At 32.9% G+C, this 20176-nt stretch overlaps 3 protein-coding genes and 1 long non-coding RNA gene across 13 annotated transcripts; 2 read left to right on the top strand and 2 right to left on the bottom strand.

The window, feature by feature from the left end:
* Positions 1-143: 143 nt before the first annotated feature.
* On the top strand, positions 144-8304 carry LOC143263955 (GIGYF family protein Gyf-like). 7 transcript variants are annotated; one of them, XM_076540817.1, is made up of 16 exons: positions 144-406; positions 1245-1287; positions 1370-1601; positions 1993-2166; positions 2354-2555; positions 2635-2845; positions 2935-3910; positions 4001-4351; positions 4444-4755; positions 4825-4917; positions 4995-5422; positions 5514-5718; positions 5795-6001; positions 6257-6662; positions 6737-6966; positions 7051-8304. In XM_076540817.1, the coding sequence occupies exons 2-16, from the start codon at positions 1256-1258 to the stop codon at positions 7174-7176; spliced, it is 4185 nt and encodes a 1394-aa protein (XP_076396932.1). In that variant the 5' UTR covers positions 144-406; positions 1245-1255; the 3' UTR covers positions 7177-8304. The 7 variants fall into 7 exon arrangements, with proteins under 7 accessions (XP_076396932.1, XP_076396928.1, XP_076396929.1 ...); XM_076540813.1 differs by having other exon boundaries at positions 144-401; XM_076540814.1 differs by having other exon boundaries at positions 144-401; positions 6260-6662.
* Positions 419-694, bottom strand: LOC143265976 (uncharacterized). Its single transcript, XR_013040818.1, has 2 exons — positions 556-694; positions 419-485 (listed from the first exon to the last, which is right to left on the bottom strand). It is a non-coding gene; the product is annotated as an uncharacterized LOC143265976 (long non-coding RNA).
* PIG-A (phosphatidylinositol glycan anchor biosynthesis class A) lies at positions 7579-12344 on the bottom strand. 3 transcript variants are annotated; one of them, XM_076540871.1, is made up of 8 exons: positions 11684-12105; positions 11456-11598; positions 11203-11359; positions 10943-11122; positions 10632-10866; positions 10249-10546; positions 9803-10163; positions 7579-9735 (listed from the first exon to the last, which is right to left on the bottom strand). In XM_076540871.1, the coding sequence occupies exons 2-8, from the start codon at positions 11479-11481 to the stop codon at positions 9664-9666; spliced, it is 1329 nt and encodes a 442-aa protein (XP_076396986.1). In that variant the 5' UTR covers positions 11482-11598; positions 11684-12105; the 3' UTR covers positions 7579-9663. The 3 variants fall into 3 exon arrangements, with proteins under 3 accessions (XP_076396986.1, XP_076396987.1, XP_012135892.1); XM_076540872.1 differs by lacking the exons at positions 11456-11598; positions 11684-12105 and adding an exon at positions 12319-12344; XM_012280502.2 differs by lacking the exons at positions 11456-11598; positions 11684-12105 and adding an exon at positions 12233-12252.
* A 5-nt stretch (positions 12345-12349) lies between these two features.
* On the top strand, positions 12350-20127 carry Neurl4 (neuralized E3 ubiquitin protein ligase 4). 2 transcript variants are annotated; one of them, XM_076540809.1, is made up of 17 exons: positions 12350-12687; positions 13153-13368; positions 13445-13894; positions 13957-14157; positions 14226-14445; positions 14538-14634; positions 14708-14884; positions 14993-15301; positions 15370-15563; positions 15633-15922; positions 16003-16396; positions 16502-16823; positions 16916-17109; positions 17180-17385; positions 17452-18803; positions 18881-19033; positions 19093-20127. In XM_076540809.1, exons 1-17 carry the CDS (start codon positions 12505-12507, stop codon positions 19286-19288), a joined length of 5154 nt encoding a protein of 1717 aa, XP_076396924.1. In that variant the 5' UTR covers positions 12350-12504; the 3' UTR covers positions 19289-20127. The 2 variants fall into 2 exon arrangements, with proteins under 2 accessions (XP_076396924.1, XP_076396927.1); XM_076540812.1 differs by lacking the exon at positions 12350-12687 and adding an exon at positions 12724-12875.
* The last annotated feature ends 49 nt before the right edge of the window (positions 20128-20176 follow it).

Raw genomic sequence — 20176 nt, forward strand, 5'->3', positions numbered from 1 at the left:
TTTTCATTTTTTTAGCTGAGCAAACAAAATTACACGTATGTAGATATTTTTGCTGCTAGTTATTGGATAAAATTAAATTTGTAGCGTAAAAGTTACGCTTAAATAATGATTATCGATAGTTTTATTTGCGAATGGACAAAAAGTAAAATTGTTTATAAAGAGTACAAATAAAATGTTCATTTATAATTGATAACGCTGCAGTCAAACTAAAAAAGTTATCCCGGATTTATAGGAAAGACCGTAGAAATTCTTCATGTAATGGTGACTAGAAAAATATGTTTTGCTAGTAACTTTTCGGTGCTTCAGGTGTACCAGCAATTTCCGCATGCGCTTCATTCCAAAAAAAAACCATCAGCCATATTGGTGTGTTGTATCGCTGTCCTCAGTAATTTCGAAGATCGGTGAGGTATTTTTCTTGTTCATCACCCGATTCCTTTTATAACCATTACCCAATGAATAATCGGAAATGCCAATGTGATATTTATCTGAAATAAATTGTCACTTGTGGATTTTTATGACATTCATGAGCAGAAAAAGTTTGGTTAATGTTGCCACCTGGGCTCACGAAAATCGGTCTGTTTAAGAACATGTTGTAAATAAACGCAAATTATTTTCATTGAAGTGGAATGTTTATACAATATTAACATCTTCTTCAACGACGTTCTGTTTTTGCGTAAGATTATTGTTGGTGTTAATTGATTTCGTAAAAAATTATAATTTTCAAAGTACTTTGCCACCGTCTGTCGCGCTCTCCTACTTTCGACCACTTTTGCTTCATTTTTTTTATATATCGTAATTGTTTCTAGATCATAACATTTCATTCATTACATTTATGATTAACGTTGATTAACACACGTTCGTTGTTCGATTTTTATCGAGCAACAGGTAAAAAGTTATCAATATGATTTTTCATGAATGTATTAATAAAATGTATCTCGAACATTTATGATTATTGTCATGGAACTATATTTGTCACAGATGCTGTTTTTCAGTTACACAATGTAATAATACAATTTATTATACGTACTGTATAAGTTTTTATATAGTTTTTGAAAAATAAATTATTAATTGGTTTAAAACAATATGTTTTGTTATAAATTTTTTTTATTTATTTATTTATTTTTATTAAATACAAAACCTGCATTTTTTTTGTTTTTGTTTCATCTTAAAAGAACTTAAGCCATTTCATATTTATTGTAATATAATAATATAAATAAATTATGTAATGAATTTTGTTTTTACAGTAAATCTTATCATGACGGATTCCATGAAATTTGGTCCAGAATGGTTTGTAGTAGTTTATGAATGCAATCATTACATTATTACATATTGCATATATAATCTTCATATATTTTATTATAATACATAGGTTGCGCAATATGTCTGGAGACAATTGCAATAATAGTGGAGGTGGTGGAGGCAGTACAAGTCTAACTACTGCGCGTTACCAATTAGCTGAACATAGATATGGACGAGAAGAAATGTTGATCCTATTTGACCGTAATTGTAAACCTCCTGAACCATTAACAAGTTTTTCGTCTTTGTATGTTGAGAAAACTCAACTTCCTTTGGCTCTTATACAAATGACAGAAGATGAAACGGTAACTAAATGTATATATCTTTATGCTCAAATTTTCCAATAGTATTAAAAAGAATTCAAAAAACACTTAGTTGTCTAAGTTGTTTTTATATTCTAACCATATATAGCAATAGTTTTATAAAACAATGGTAATTAATATTATTTAGTAATCATGTATTTTTATTGCATCCTATATTGGGAACTGTCTCATGCACTTAATTTAAATCTAAAAATACAACACACTGGAGCCCTTGTGCCAGTTCTTCGTGTCACTTCTATGTCCTATACTTTATATAATGATTATCATTTTGTGATATGTTCTTTCTTTGTAATATTTTATAAATTCATGTTATTGTATTTTATGGTAATATAAATTGAGCACAGCAAGTTAATTGCATGTAAATACTTTTTAGCGAATGTGGAATGGAGGAATAACTAATATTGGTAGTCGAGGAAGAGGCGGAAGCGTAGATCGCGGGGTTCGTGGAAGAAATGGTAGAGGTAATTTGTATTCCTCGCATTATTCCCGAGGCGTTGGTTTTGATGAGTCAGGAGATGGACCACGAATTGACAGTCAACCATTTCAAGTATGTGACTCATTTTGCTTTATGAAATAAATAAAATATAAAATAATGACTTTTTTTTTAGTTATTTCATAGGTATATTAAACATGTATCATTAAAAAAATATATGGTACTCAGTGAGTTGTACATGTTTTAGAAAAAAGGAGAATGTATCCTCTTTTTATTGATTAATGAAAATATTTTTATCCAGGCAAGAAACCGCCCATTTGATAGGTCCCAAAGCGAACGTGGATGGTCAGAACGAAATGGGGCAACAGATCCAGGTGAATGGAATGGTTCTACTAGTCCTAGAAAGGAATTAAATCGTGGGGCTAGTGGGAGTTCCCTTATGGAAGGTAATTGGCGACGTCATCGTGGTGGAGCAGAAGATGATGATGGTTGGCGTAAATGGGGTAAATATCGAATTGTTTCAAATTGTCGAATATTTAATTAAATAAGTAATATATTATACAAGTTAAATCGGTATTTTAGGTAGAAGCAGTTGGCGCGAAGGTGGAAGCATGGATAGAGATAGATTAGATAGAAATGAAGACGGAGAGGAAACTCGAAATAGTGGTGGGAGATGGGAACATCGTGGAACCCATAGAACTACACACGATTCGAGTCATCATCCACCTCCTCGTACTGCACGTATTTGGGAATCGAATCACCACGATAATAATCATGACAACCTTCCTGAATGGTATATATATTTAACATTTTTGCGCCATTCGAATATAGATAAAATTCCAAACATAATACGCTTACTTTGTTAATTACACAAAAATATAGGGCCACTGAAAACCCCAGCGAAAGTGGTGGAAGTTTTGATGCTTCGGGTGCATTTCATGGTGGAATGTATTCAGATGATGATGAGGATGGAGTGATTAGTGCAGGTGGTACTCAAGAAACAAGGACTCGACGTGTTTCCGAAGGAAGTGCTACTAATACGACAAGATCTGGTAGCAAACCCTTAGCATATAGCTCGACTCAAGCACAAACAGCGAATCGTAATGCTAATAATGAAACTAGTACGATCAATAAAGAAAGATCAAAATCCTTGCATCCCCTTGATAATAAGGACGAATCCGTCGAAAAAAAGAGAAGCAATTCTCCAGTAAAACCATCTAACGTAACAACTGTTAATACACCTATCAAAACTTCATCGTCAACGTCATCGGACACACCACAGAATAAAAGTACTGTAGCAACCAGTACGGAACAAACCGAAGTAAAGAAAATACCGCCAGCCAATTCAGAAAATAATAAATCTCCTGATAAAACACAAAACAAAGGAGATGAAGTGGAAACAAAAGCGGATCCAATTATTACTATAAAAAAGCAAGTATCATTACAAACAGAACCTCAGAAACCGACACATAGTTTAGAAATGGATAATACAAGAAAGAAAACGGAAGATGATTTTGATAGAATGAAGGAAGAGGCGGATGCATTAGTAGCTAAGTTGATGGCAGATGAAGAAAATCATAGGGAAAAAACTACCAGTGTACCACCTTCTATTGGTAATCAACCTTCCACAGTTTCATCTACCAATGGACAGGAGAAATGGTTTTACCGTGATCCGCAGGGTGAAGTTCAAGGCCCATTCTTAGCGAGTGAAATGGCAGAATGGTGTAAAGCTGGTTACTTCACTGCTGGGTTAATGGTAAGAAGAACCTGTGATGAGCGATACACTACTTTAGGAGATTTAATGAAAATGTGTGGTAGAATACCATTTACACCTGGGCCTCCTATCCCTCCATTAAAGGTATTTTTTCATAATCTTTAAACAAAGTTCAATATTTTACAAATAGCGAATAATAATGTTTTATAGAAACTATAAAAAAATGTATTTCAGTTAACAGATCAGGTAATACCTCCTGTTCCTAATACAGTACCAGCTGGTATCCCTGTGTTACCAAAAACTGGTATAGACGATCCACTTCTTTTACTTCAGTATCAGCAAATGCGGTTGTTACAAAATCAGCAGTTACTTCTTAGACAAATGCGAACATCGGCTATAGCAAAACTTTCTCAATCTGAGCATTGGGCAACATTAACTCCTATGGAACAAAATCAGTTGATTTTCCAATATGTTTTACAAGACTCGGAAATTTCAGAGGTGCCAATCTCTACAAACCCGTTTGTGCCTCATCTTCCGTCGCAGGCTTCAAATCCTGTTATGCAACTTTTCACTCAAATGCAACAGGTCTGTAAGGAATTGAGTATTTCAATTTTTTCTTATTAATGGTTTTTAAGATAGTAACCTAAAACATTCGTGACACATTTTGAAACCCATAGGCTAAAGCACAACCAGAGACTCATTTACCGACAACGCCACATTCAACTACACCCGCACATCCTCCTGCAATGGATCCTATACAACAATTGATACAACAAATGGGTGGTATGCAAAATATTCCAGGAATTCAACAATCGAATATAAATTCTACACCGGCCGCAACGCAAGAAGACAATCCTATAAAATCTTTATTACGCCAACTCAACGTTAATACGAATGGTCATCCGCAAACTTCTCATATTGATACTGTTTGGCCACAGCCTCCACCACAAATAAATCCACAGTTTAATGCACAAAATTGGTTGGCGCAGGTATATGCAACTAAATTATACTGACTCTACACTGTTTGCACTAGGTGTAATAACATTAATACGTATTAGGTTGGACCAATACCGGCTGTTCCTCCTGGCCAATTGCCTACGTCATTGTGGGATCTACATACTAAGGAAATAAAGACTGAGCAGCAAATATTGGTAATTGAATATTTCAAAGATTAAATTAATGTATTGTGCGAAATGGATTTAAGTATTAGAATATTACTACATTATAGGAAGAACAAAATCTTAGATTACAAGAAGATAGGAAGAAAGAGGAACTAAGAAAACAAGAAGAATTACAGAGACAAGCTGAGGAAGAGAATGCAAAAAGAAAAAAGGAAGAACAAGTAAAACAGGCAGAGGAAGCAAAGCGAAAAGATGAGGAAAGGAAAAAGAAAGAAGAAGAGAAGAAGCGGAAGGATGAAGAGAAGCGTAAGCAGGAAGAAGAACGGAAAAAGAAGGAGGAAAAGAAACGTAAGGAAGAAGAGAAGAAGAGAGAGGAAAAGAGAAAGCAGGAAGAAGAAATCATAAGGAAAAAACAGGAAGAGGAAAAAAGAAGGAAGGAAGAGCTTAAAAAACAGGAAGAAAAGCAGAAAAGAGAAGAAGAGAGAAGAAAAAAATTAGAAGAAGAACAAAGAAAGCAAGAGGAAGAAAGAATGCGGTATGCTCTATTATATTATATGTTCTGTTATTTGTTTAAATTGTTTACAAAAAAAGAAAAGTAGTACAACATATTTTTTCTGCTATTATAGAAAAGAAGCAGAAGCGCGTAAACAAGCTGAAGCCGAAGAACAAGCTCGACGAGCGGAACAAAGACGACGAGAAGCAGAAGCTCTTCGTAAACTACAAGAAAGAAGTAAAGCACCATGGGCGCAAGCACCTCGCGCACCAGCTGCTACTACTGCTCCTGCTGCCTCTCTTGCTGAAATTCAGAGACTCGAACGAGAAAAGAAAGCAGTACGCTTTCATTTTTTAAAACAGTTTTGATAAATATATAGAACTTGTATATTTATACTTTATAAACATTTTTTAGGAAGAACAAAGATTCCAACAAATGATGCAGCAACAATTGGCTCAGCAAAAAGCCACAGAAGCAGCTCAGGAAGCATTGGCAACTGATTCGTCTAAACGATTGCAATTTAAGTGGGCTGAAAAGGCTACAGCTTCCACAAAACCTTTGCAAGTAAAGAGTCTCGCACAAATCCAACAAGAAGAGCAGGAACGCATCGCCAAGGTAAAGGTAGCTATTACTTTTTCAGTATTTTTGTTACCGTATATTCAACTCGTTGGATATTTTGAACGCTATTTCATATGTTCATTAATGGATACTTTTTAATTATTTGTTTTGAGTCTTTATGTGATTGTTTCCTATGTTTAATCTATTCGTATAAAAACACAGCAAAAAAATCATTTGAGCGTTAATTACTTGGTAATCGGTGAATAAAATTATTAAACGATAATTATATGTCGTTGGTTGTCATTGCTGACTCTTCAGCAGCAAGAAAGGGAACGTCAAGAGAAAGCAGGACAGAAAGAATCGACAAATGTACTACAAAATGCTGGAATTTGGGGTACCGCATCTCAATGTTTAAATTGGGCTAATTCAAGTACATCTAGTGGTGGTCAAGCTTGGTCCAACAATAGCGGTACAAGTGGTTTTTGGGACGATCCCGCGCCCGTCAAATCCTCTTCAACCACAAAGCAATCAAATAAACAAACTGCAGTAACAAAGGCTCCCGCAGCAAATCAGCAACTACAGCAAAGTAATAAGGCAAATAAGAGCAAAAATAAAAGAGAAGAGGAATTAGTTAAGAAATTATTTGAACAGAACACTGCCAAGACAGACGATTTTACACAATGGTGCAATAAAGCTTTGAGTGGTTTACAGGTGTCTGTGGACAGTAAGTTACAGACTTTTCACACACATATTTCTGTTTCGTTTATAGAATATTTGACAAACAAATTTTACATACAGTCCCTACATTCGTTGGATTCTTACGAGACATTGAAGCTGCGTATGAGGTAAAAGAATACGTCCGAGACTACCTTGGTGATAGTAAACAGAGCTCAGAATTTGCTAAGCAATTTTTAGAAAAACGTAGTAAGTGGCGGTCGGCTCAACGACCCCAAGCTGAAGCGGATGATTTATGCAAACCAGCACCCGCTGTTAACCCAAATGCACCTATGGAATTTCAAGAAGTTAAGGTATCTTGAAATGAGTAATAACTATTGGTAGTGATGGTGGATAATGATGCATTATACAAGCGTCTAAGCGATATAATCTTTCAGGGAAAGTCAAAGAAGCCAAAGAAGGGAAAAATGTACAAAGTTGATAATAGGATTCTTGGCTTTAGCGTAACCGCGGCCCCTGATCGTATCAACGTAGGTGATCGCGATTATGGGGAAGGTGTTTGAATTAATTCTAACGGTTTTGACTGCTTTATGGAAATTATGCAACGCTTGGCCCAATAGATGATTCGTTATTTATTTATTGTAGATGCCAAATAAATTCTAAGGAACCCGTTGCGAGAGTACTTCATTAAACGTATATAAAAATTTTCTATGATTACGCGTGCAAGGATTTTGTCCCTCGTATTCTTTTTACTTGAACGTTAATGGGAGCCTTAGATACAGACATAGCGTGGCATTATTTCCATCTTAAATAGAACTGAAAGACACTCCGCAAGGAAACTCTGTTGTACATACTATTCAAAAAAGAAAGAAAGATACTTCATAAAGTAAAGAGAACTCATCTTCTATTTACGCGATATACGTAATATATATGTGTATATATATGTATGTATGTATGTATGTATGTATATGTATATATATGTGTATATATGTATATATATATATATACACATACACATAGTATTGAAACGTTTTGTAATATTTCATTATTATCGTCGTAAATAAAGAAATTATGCCGATCGATAACTTGTACACGCGGAAACATCGCAGTTGAAAGCAATATGTGCTCACGATAGTGTTCAATAAACAAAAACAATTTATCAATGTGTGCTTGTGATTAAAAGAACATCGATCGAGCACAACGTTGATAGGGTGTATCGGTGTGTATTTGTACCGAACGCACCGGATATGATATATATACATATATACATATATATAAATATATATATATGCATATAAATCCTATGGATTTCTTGCTTCATCGCAACATCACATTAATAACACGCCATAAATTATATTTCGCTGTTGTGTTTTAATGAACTAATAACCTTATGTTTGATACGTTGCATAACATTTTGTGACCGATTTAAGATTGTTTTAAAGAATAAATTAATGGCTATTTTGACTGAAGGATTGTGAATGGGCAACAGTTCAAAGACACTGAATTGCATACTGTATTATATAGTGTAATAAATTACTCCTTGCTCCAGAGTCACGTTTACACACTGCTAGTACGAGCAGATAAAGATATGTATTACAAAAAAAACTACGTTACAAAACAATGACATTGCAAAAAATGAAAGCTCTTGTACTTTATTAATACTTTGAATACAAGAAGATGAGAAAACTATAGTACTTGCATGTTGTAAAATTTATAAAAGAACTAAACTATCTTCCATTTTCCTGTTTTGCATCACAATAATATGAAAGTAAGGTCATGTAACACTAGGAACGTCTATTACCGACTTTTTAAAATTTACATAGCACATAAAATGAAATGTCTGGATTGATTGCTGCGTGTGCCTACGTGTGGATCTCACTCTCGTCGGCATAATATTCTTATATGCTGAGATCAATCTAACGATAAACATCTAACAAGTTTATGTAAGATTTAATTACTGCAATATTTAAAACCAGTATCTTTTGTAAACTTTTAATTATAAGTGTACATGTTATGAAGTGTCCCACCTCTAATAAGGAGTTAAAGGAGAATACTTTTAGCACTTGTTTGAAATTATTGATTTTCTCTTGTTTTTTAAATTGAGGTAATATTTGGACAAAGTGGTATGAATACTCTGTTCATTTCGCGGAAAATGTTGCGACAGATCTGACCGCACTTAATATTATAATGGTTGTTAATTAAGGTTCATTGATCTTCTCTTAATATTAAAAAGTATCCTTAGGAGAAGATTATAGACCCTTACATGAAAGATTTATGTATAAATGAATAAATGTACAGTAATACAACAATTAAATAGCAAAAACAGGTCATTGATATTGTATTAATATTATTATTGTATCTAACGTACAACATTAATAAAATAAATATTATTATATTTTCAATTTGATCTTTTTATTATTTTTTAGCATCAAAATTTTAGTATATTTGAAGATATTACAAAAATTATTAATGTACGTTAGTATAATAGTAGTTTAAAAAGTGTAATTCTCTCTAAAAGAATCATAAAAGTATCAGGAGGTATAATTTAACATTTATTTTTACAAATCATAATCGATTGAATAAAAATTATAGCTTGGACATGATAAATCGAAATGCGAACTGAACTTATAAGTATAGGTATATATGAATTCATTAAATATTTATTATGACAGGAAAATAAGATAAGTACCCGTGAAATTATTTTTACAAATAATGTAGAAAATGATATCTCTTATCGTTATTATGAGAATAGGTAAAGAATAAAATAAAACTGTTTTGGACGATTTAATTTTTGTTAACAATTATATTTGTACTTTGGACAGTGTATTTTTCTTTTTTATACATACATCTTTATACAGTATTATAATGCTTTATCAAACAAACGATATTATATAAACGAATATAAAAATGTTCTTTTTGGGTAGAATGTTGTATTAACAATAACAATGTCAATAACCCATACACCGATAGGAATGTTTTGGCATATAAAATACATATCGCTGAAATGAAATTTCAGTTTAAATTTCATTGTATATCTAATAAATAAAATACTAATCTTGTTTTCGTTCTCCTTGAGACTGTATAACGTTGATCTCGATGTAATCTTTCGCAATATCAATGTACTGAAAACATTTTGTTATTCATTGATAAAGAAAAAAATTACTTAACGTTGCAAAAACTTTAACTCACCTTTCTTGGAACAACAATTTCCAAAATTTGTAAAATAATATAGCACAGTGACACAACCAACAAGTACGCCAATACTCCACTTCGAACGTAATTAGCTAATTGTTGTCCCAAATTTTTGTTTGTTTCTTGCTTTACTAGATTATAAACTATCTCAGTTCTTTTAGTAACATTAAACCAATTATAAAATAAACTTATTCTTTTATGCATTTCAAATGGACATTTAGTATTGCCTTCTTTATAATCTCTTATAGCAGATTCCAGTCCTTCAATAAGAGCATGTACCGTAGGTTCCACTAAATAAATTAAATCTGGAGGTAATACTTCAGGTATACCACCAACTTTTGTTGAAACAACTTGCAGACTATAATAAACAAACGCAATATTAATTAACATTAATTAAAGCTATCTGGTTTAATGTTATATTAAAATTATAATTAATAGATTACCCGCATGCCGCAGCTTCAACAATTGCCATGCAGTAAGCTTCAGTTAAGCTTGTGTTGAGAAATATATGTCCTTTATTTAACACGTGTCTAACATGAGAATGTTCCAAACTTCCCAATAACGTAACTCTGTGTTGCAATAAATTTCTTTCTCGTACCTCTTCTATAAGCCATCTTTTGGGACCATCTCCAACAATTAGAAATTGTACGTCGGTGTATCGACTACAAATATTGGGTATTATGCGAGCTAATAAATCGACGCCTTTGCGATATACTAATCGCGATACTATGACTATCGTAACTATAATTAATAATAGCCAATATTAGCAATATTTTATATCATTTTTTAATTATTTTAGATAAATATAACAAGAAAAATAACTTACTAAAATTGTTATCCCGTTTAGTGATATCAGGCATAAATAATGTAGTATCAACTGCATTTGGAATAACAGAAACCTTCTCTTTCAGAACCTTTGCTCTTAATACTGTATTCTCTTTTCCAGTATGAGATACACATATACAATGATTACAATCAGCTAATGATATTTCTAGAAATTTATTTGTTAAAATAGCAGATGCATCCGCAAAGCCAAAAAGTGAATGATCTGTAAAAATAGTCTGAAAGTCCAAACATAATTATAATTCAAACTAACAATCTTATATATACATTTTTTTAATTAAAAAATTGACTTACTTTCAGTCCCATTAATCGACCAATTAACATTCCTTCATGAGCAAGAGCAGAGAATGCAGAATGGCCATGTACTATTTGAATGTCTTCCCTTATAAAGATATATCTAATGAGAGGAATTGAACAAATCATTGTTGGTAGAACGCACTGATTATAAAATACCTTTACTGGTATATAATACACCTTAAATGAAAGATACATTAATCTCAAGTTATACAAAAATTAAACATACTTATTATCAATAAATAATACATTACACATACTTTCAGGCCATTTGTCATATAACGTACACCAATTCTATCACCATAAGAGTGCGTAAGCACTACAACTTTATGCCCAAATCCTAGTAAACATTGGGACAAATTAAAAATATGTTCTTCCACACCACCCATGTTAGGATAAAAGAAGTCGGAGACCATGCTATAAAATTAAATATATATGAATATTTTTTTGCAAGAATGACTTTTTACGTTGAATATATAGAACAAAGAAGTTGTTTTATTAATAATTACAAACCATATTTTATGTTTTATAGTAGTCATTGTTACATTTACATTGCAACATGACTCGGAGAATGAGATAACAAATGCTCTATTTATTCAATATACTTGAAAATTTTTATACTTTTGTGCATTGATAAACATATGAATTAGTATTTGCTAGAATGCATATCATATTTAAAATTTATTAAATAATTCATATGCTGGAACATATTAAGGATAAGAACAATTTCAAAACAATTACTTTTATCTTTGCAAACAATAAATTTAAATTTAAAGAACGTTTTATATTTTTAGGAGGTTAAAATAGATCATGAGACGTGTTTACATTTATCATAGTATATATGTATATGTATGAATGATTTGATTTATTCTAGACTTAATTAAGAAAATTGACGTTTTCATAGTGTCGACGGTTTACATTAACAAATTTTCTACGATATTACAGAAAAACATGCATCATTGATCATGCTCCTATTTTATAAAGGTGGGGCAAGACATATTTAAATCGAATTGAAGCACTTATAGTCGATTCGACTTTTTACTAGAATCAATAAAATTTCGAGATTTTCATTCTCGAAAATCGATATTTGGCGAGAAACTTGAATTTACGACATTATTATAATTCTCTACTTCTAATATTCTTATTAAAACGTGTAAGTTGTAGAAGTTCAAGATGAAATATCGAATTTATAAGATAATATTATATTTAAAATAAAATGTAATTTTCGATATATCTGTTAACTTTTCAATTTTTGTCAATTCTTTATTTTATGTCATTTCATTTTCTTACTTTATCACTGTTTCGTAAATTGAAAATAAAATTCTTAGAGAAGAATTTCTCTTAACCAATGAAGAAATACTTGAGTAAAGCCCTACAAGCTATGCATATGATCGCTTCTATCGTATCCATAAAGTTGCAATTGTTACTTCGTTCGTGACTGCGTGCAGAGAGAAAGAGAAGTATGGAGAAACGGAAAGCGGGATAGAGTATCCCTAGAAAGTATTAGTTAAAGGAAGATAGGGAGATTGTAGAAAGGAGAAGGCGATGTACGATTTGGTTATATGTCGATGGTCGGTGCACAACAAATCGTCGACATGTTTCATCAACGATGTGGTCATCGAGTGACTTTGACGAACAATAATTGCACGGCCATACGAGATTTTTTAGAATATAATTATGGATTGGTTCTCAGCGCGGAGCCGCTCAAGGATGATGAGCTTTTTGAAGTTCGCATCGACAAGAAGGTACCAAATCGCGCGATTCGAACTCTTCTAGTTTACTGATGTATCCCTAGTTCTCACATCTGTCAAAATGTTGTTTACAATGTTTATACTTCAAATTTTCAAGTTTACGTCTTATTTTTTTACGAATCACGTTTATCCTGCATTCGTATTATAAACTGTCATACAGCGCAGCATTAACAAATCGGACTGTAAATCAATTTACATTTTTTGTTTGTCGTTTTAATTTTGTTTTTAACAATTCGTTATAAATTTCTGATTGTTTATTAATTTTACGGTTGATACATGTTAGTAAATTGTTGCATAAAATTGAATAAATCATCAACATTTTTTTAAATATGTAGTTCCAATAGAATGAATTACAAAAAACATATATATAATTACTGTACAAATTATTGGTGATCCTGTATTGGATTAGGACATTCTTGAACTAAAGCATTATAATGAAAGAAATATTGAACTGTACAGATGAAATCATGGAGTGGTAGTATAGAAATTGGGGTAACAGAGTGTGATCCAGAAATAATAGAATTGCCAGCTCGTGCTACTAATTTATGTCAGGGAACATGGATTATGACCAATTCTGGTATAGTACACGATGGAGCAAGGACAGTAGAAACATATGGAATGAACCTAAATGCACTGGAAGAAGGAAGCACTTTAGGAGTAATGAGGACATCTAATGTAAGTCTTAATGTAATAATAAATGTTTAACTCTTTGGTAATTTATTTTACTTATCAAGTATTTTTCTACTTACAGCATGAGTTGATATTTTATATCAATGGTATTTCTCAAGATGTAGCTGTATCAAATATACCAGAACGCATTTTTGCAGTTGTAGACATGTATGGTGATTGCGTTCAAGTGACTATAACTTATCCACAAATTGCTGCTGCTTTATGTAGTGAGCCAAAAGATGAAGTTGAAATTAATAATGATTATGCTCTTGGAGAAGCATCTAATTCTTCAACAACTAATCTAGTCGCTAATTTAAATGTTAATTTAAATGTTAATGTTAATGTTAATTTACCTAAAAATACAAACCCTGCTGCTATTAGAGAGGATAGACTGAGATTTCATGAGAGAGTTGGCTCTCTAGTGAAGTTGTCAAATAATGCCAGAACTGCGGAAAGGAGAAGACCCTTAGATGAATTTAATAATGGTGTAGTGATGACTCATAGACCATTAAGGGATAACGAATTGTTTGAGGTAAATAAAATAGAATAAAATAGTGTTTAGTACAAGTACTATCAACTGTTACCCCATTACAGGTTCGAATAGACAGACTTTTGCATAAGTGGTCAGGCAGTATAGAAGTTGGAGTTACTATGCATAGCCCAACAGCATTAGAATTTCCAGCAACCATGACTAACATGCGATCAGGCACAACAATGATGTCTGGATGTGGAATTTTGGTAAATGGGAAGGGCACATGTCGTGAATACGGAGAATTCAATCTAGATGAATTAAGAGTAAGATTAAAGAACTATACCATTAATTAAATTTCATTACAGTTATGATATAACAAATATTTACTTAGGAAGGTGATAGGGTAGGTATGATAAGGCGAAGCAATGGAAATCTTCATTATTTAATAAATGGATTGGACCAAGGTGTTGCTGCTAAAGTACCTGCAGGTGTATGGGGTGTTATAGATTTGTATGGTATGACAGTAAAAGTGACGATTGTTGATCGAGATGAAAGGGAAGAACAAAATTTGGTTACTAGGAGAAACACATTGCAATTACAAGGGTTAAATGGTAATAGTATCAATATTTTTTTCTGTCATTTATGTATTATATTTATGTTACAATAAACTGTTCTGAATGTTTGAAGTATTTTTAATTTTCAGAAACAGAAGAAGAACCACCTGACAGGCTCATGTTCCATTCCTGCTGTGGTACACATGTTGAAGTGATTAACAATGGTCGTACTGCGCATAGGCCTAAGTAAATAATTCACTTATAAATTCCTACACAGTTTATATTTGCTTATAATAATATTTGTGTCATTATTTTTTAGCGTGATGGATGATTTCAACAATGGTGTTGTGTTGACTTCAAGGCCGTTGAAGCCGAATGAATTGTTTGAAGTAAGATTAGACAAAATTGTAACAAAATGGGCGGGATCTATCGAGATAGGTGTTACCACTCATTCCCCAACTGAATTGGAGTTTCCTTTTACCATGACGAACGTTAGGTATGTAAAATAATATTTCCAATTTGTATCAATACGTATATATTTTTTCTAATTTATGTTAAGTTTATCGCCCATGTTATTGCTCGAAGGTGGTCATGTCCCTTGCAGATCCGGCACATGGATGATGACAGAAAATGGAGTGATGCATAATGGCACTACTATAATAGATCAATATGGTCAAAACCTTGATCGATTACAAGTCGGGGATCGTGTAGGAGTAATGAGAAAAGATAATGCAACATTACACTTTTATGTGAATGGTGCTGATCAAGGAGCTGCAGCAATGAACGTACCCGAAAGAGTTTATGGCGTTATAGATCTTTACGGACAAGCTGCGCAAGCAACTATAGTTGATAATACCGATTTCTATAGCCCTACTACAAACAATTCAAGTTTTAGCAATACAACTCTGTATAGGTTTGTAAAATTTATTCGTTCGTAAATGTGTATTTGGATGTATTTCTAATTAATTATGTTACAAACAGTGACCTGAGGTTTCATCATATACACGGCAAAAATGCAAAAATAATAAACAATGGTTTGACCGCACTGAGGCCTAGAGCTTTGGGGGAATTCAATGAGGCTATTGTAATTGCGAATCGTCCATTACGAGATGGTGAAATGTTCGAAGTAACCATTGATAAAATGGTTGTTAGATGGACTGGAGCGATCGAAGCTGGTAAAAATTAAAAAATAATTGTATCATATTACTTGCTTTCTTATTAATATAATCAAAAACATTTGTTAGGCGTGACTCTTATAAGGCCCGATGAATTAGAATTTCCTTCGACAATGACGGACATTGATCACGACACTTGGATGTTATCTGGATCTAACGTTATGAGAGATGGTGTTACTTTAACAAATAATTATGCCTGTGATTTAGACAAACTAGTAGAAGGTAATCGCATTGGTATGATGCGATGTTCGGACAGCAGCTTACATTATTATCTAGATGGAGTAGATCAAGGACCTGCTTGTACTGGTCTACCACCACACGTTTATCCTGTCATCGATTTATATGGTCAATGTGTTCAGGTATATTACATTTTTTTCTTTTCTACGTATAAACAAATTTAGTGAAAGGAAAATGTATATTACATGTGATGATTTGTTAGGTCACAATTGTATTACCAGAACGTAGGGATCCAATGACACAACAGTATTTACCATCAGAAAATAGCACTAGTCAACAGCCTACATCTGTAATTCAGCTTCAAGCTCAAACAGAAATAATGCATAAGTTTCATGAGTCTGTCGGTTTAAATATTCAATTAAATAGTGATAGAACGGTAGCAACTAGGTGTAGAGAGTACAGTAATGCCGTGTTGTTGAGCGAAACACCATTAGAAAATAATGAAAGTTTCGAAATTACTATACAAGAAGTTGCTCGAGAGTGGAGCGGTTGTTTAAAGATAGGTGTTATAAGTAATGAAAGCGGAAATTGGTTAACGTCTATGAATCTTGTACCTGGTATTGGATCCATTCCACAAGACGCTTGGTACTTAACAGGTAGTATTATAATACAAAATAACTAAATATATCTTATATATAATAGTAATAATGTATTAGTATATAGAATATAGTTTAATATCTACTATGATTTCTTATATTTAGGTAACGAAGTAAGACACAATGGGTATGTTTTATGTATGAATTATTGCCCCAGCTTAGAATGGTTACGAGTGGGTGATAAGATTGGAATGAAACGTACACATGAAGGCAACTTAAAGTTTTACATAAACGGAGAAGATATGGGTATAGCTGCTTCAAATATACCAGAAATGGTATACGGTGTGATTGAGCTTTTCGGTAGTACAGTGGCTGTAAATATAACAAGTAGCAAACAACAGAATACTGCTGTATCTCCGAATGCTAGTTTGAGATTGCAAGACTCTTTGGAATTGTTATTAGATCCTATGCCACCTGTTTTGCGAAAGTATGTTAATAATCTGTTAACGCTACTTTATTATACTTGTTCTGTTAATGTTTAATCCATGTGTACATATATTTTAATTATTTCATTATCAGTGATGCTGGAATGGATACATCAGCAGATGTATCCGAAGGAAAATTGGTGAATGATGTAACCCTTACACCGACGCAGTCTACTCCTCATTTAGTAGGGGAAAGTGATTGGAGTTATGAGTTTCACGAAAATCATGGTAGAAATATACAGTTAGAAACAAAAACTATTGCACGAAGAGTCGCGAGTTATAATCAAGGTATGATTGTTCGTTTTTATATTTATATATTATATGATTAGTATTTTCCATAATGTATTATATTTTTAAGGGGTGGTAATGTCTAGTCGTCCGTTAATAAAAGGCAAGCCATTTTTAGTGAAAATAGAAAAACTAAACGAACGATGGGTTTCTAATATACTTTGCGGGGTAACTTGCATTTCACCGGAAAAGGCTAACTTTCCTTTGACGGCTCTTGGTTTTAAAAAACACTCTTGGATTATATGTAGCGATTGGATATCACATAATGGCATTAGAGTAAGTATTGACTGAAATTATATATAGCGAAATGTATAATAAAAAATATTATGTATTTGTTATTAGGTCAAAACAAAATATGGAGCTGCATTGGAAAATCTTCAATCTAATTCCGTAGTAGGTTTGTTCATTGATGAAGATAATAGGTTGCGCTTAATTATCAACAGTGTTGATCAAGGAGTAGCTGCAACAGACTTGCCTCCTTATGTTTATGCTGTGTTTGATCTGTATGGACAGTGTGAACAAATTTCAATTATTGGAAATAACGCAGAGGCATTTTCGTCCAGTTCTATCGATAATACCGTAACGTCTGTGGAATGTATAAGAACGAAATTAGAGGATACAGAAAATTCAAGAGAGAAAGCTGATTTAGAATGTCATGAAAAGGAAAATATTGTTGTAGCAACTTCTTCAGATTTATCTTCTTCTACCTCACCAAGTGTACCGAGCCAATGCGGTTCAAACGTTAAGAATGATGATATTGTGGAGTATCCAGCTTGCAACAACGACAACGCGCACTTAATGAATAATATTGAAAACAAAACAATGCCAAATAACTCTGATAGTAATAATTTGGAATCGAGTTCGAGCGTAAGCCATGACACAACGCGAAGCATCAAAAACAAGAATTACGACATTTCTAACCAATTAAACAATAGCACGATATCAAATAGTCAATCAGAAAATTCGAACAATAGAAACGAGTGTACAAATGTAGAAATAAATAACGCAACTAATATTAATATTAAAAATGGCACTGCGAATAGCACCAACAATATAACTAATTCGAATACTAATGCTAATAATGTGATAAACGAAAGCATAGCGTCCAATAGTCAAGGGAATAATTTAAACGCTACACATCAAAACAATACATCTATTAATATGTTAAGCTCGTCTCAAAATACGCTGAGTAATACGACGTCTGATATATCAAACACTGTTTCTTCTAATTTCAATGAAATGCGTTCAAATATGCCCCGGAGTAATACTGTATCTGTGAATAATTCTATTGGAGGGAACACAACAATTTCAGGACAGAATACAGCCTCTATTCACAATGCACCTTCGTTACAATTGCTGCAAATTACGTCGTTACCGTCCACTCCTCTCGTAACGAATACTGTACCTTCAAAAAAGTGCGAATATCTGAAGGCATGCATGAGGTTAAAAAAGTCACTAGTTTTACCGGACGAATTCTTTTCTCTAGAGGACGTACTCTGTTATTGTAGTGCTTGCTATAAAGTAGAAGGGGATAGTGCAATCTGCAAGAAAGGTGAACCACCGGCAGAGTTTGCTGTGCCAATAGGTTGGACTAGATTTCCATTAAAGCAAAACATTAATGCCAATCAAATTCCACAAAGTACAACGGATAAATGGCACGTTGCTTTCTATGGTATACGTCTCGATGCAATCAGGTAGGCAGGCTGTACTAAAAACAGTTTTGAAGGATAATTAATTAAATATTATTTAAGTTTAATTTTCTCGTCCATAGGCTAATTTTGGATACAGGAGAACTTATGACAAAGGAACAATTAGATGTGAGTAATTTGACTATGAATATAAAGGCAGAGGATCAGAATCCCCAAGTGACTTTTTCTCCCAGTATAAAGTATGCAGCATCGGAAGAATTTACTAGGAAATATCCGTAAGTAATTTCAAAGAATATAATAAATTATTTTGTTACTAATTGATCATGTGTCGCAGATATATCGACACCCAATCAAATAAAAAATTAAATGCATCTACCGCGTTTCAACTGTTAGTAAGGCCTGGCTCATATACTATTAGTTCTGGTGGTAAAGACGGTAACGATCCGCAATTTGAATCCAGCAAATGGTCTACCAAAGAAGCAGGGGCCACTGTGATAGTGGCTCTCTTAATTCACCTCGATGGATTTTAATTTGTTCGACACGAAAGTGTGAGGACGTTCTCCTTTGCGGCTCACTATGAGAAACACATCTTCATTTAAGGATAAACGAATGTACATAAGCATTATATAGCGTAATATAATTACCGTAAGATATTTTTTAAAATGAATTTTTTTATCTTGAATTATTCCGTCGAATGTCCACTGTGTATATTTATGTTGAATTCTGTATTAGGTATTTCAGTATAAATGATAGCGATTATCTTGTAAAAGTCTGTTGAAGTTCTCGTTCTTTTGGACTTAATTTAGCATGCAGTGTTAAAACAAGATACGTGATAGGTATAATTCATTGACTATGGATCGAACCAATTTGTAATAATCAGTTCATTAAAGTATACAGTAGCGTGTATATCGAATACATAATATATATGTATTATGTTATACATTTAATGTAGCTACTGGCCTAGGTTTACAGTGACGAGGATTGTGTTGAACAAATATGCACCGAAGATTCGTTGATACATTAACGATGCACTTTAATCCTCGAGCTTTACTCTTAACAAATACCAAATCTTTAAGTATTAGTAACGCAGATAAAAATCTCTTTTTTTTGAAGCACCACTCAGCAATATCGATAAAGAGACATGTTATCTGTATAATGTAGAAATAAAATGATACTACTGTAAATCGCAATACAATGCTATCGTATAGAACTCAAGACACAAATACCCACAAAATTAAATACATTCGGGAAGTGTAATAACCATATTTTGGCATACGCTATTTAAGGTTTTAAATTTTCTTTGTGAATATCATGTGCACCATTTATAAATGCAAAGATCTCGCAAATAATATAACTGGAATGAAAATGATCAACGTGTGTATATTTTATAACATAATTCACTCAATCAATTGATATCA

This window comes from Megachile rotundata, chromosome 16, assembly GCF_050947335.1.
Source record: "Megachile rotundata isolate GNS110a chromosome 16, iyMegRotu1, whole genome shotgun sequence".
In the NCBI taxonomy this organism is placed as follows: domain Eukaryota; kingdom Metazoa; phylum Arthropoda; class Insecta; order Hymenoptera; family Megachilidae; genus Megachile; species Megachile rotundata.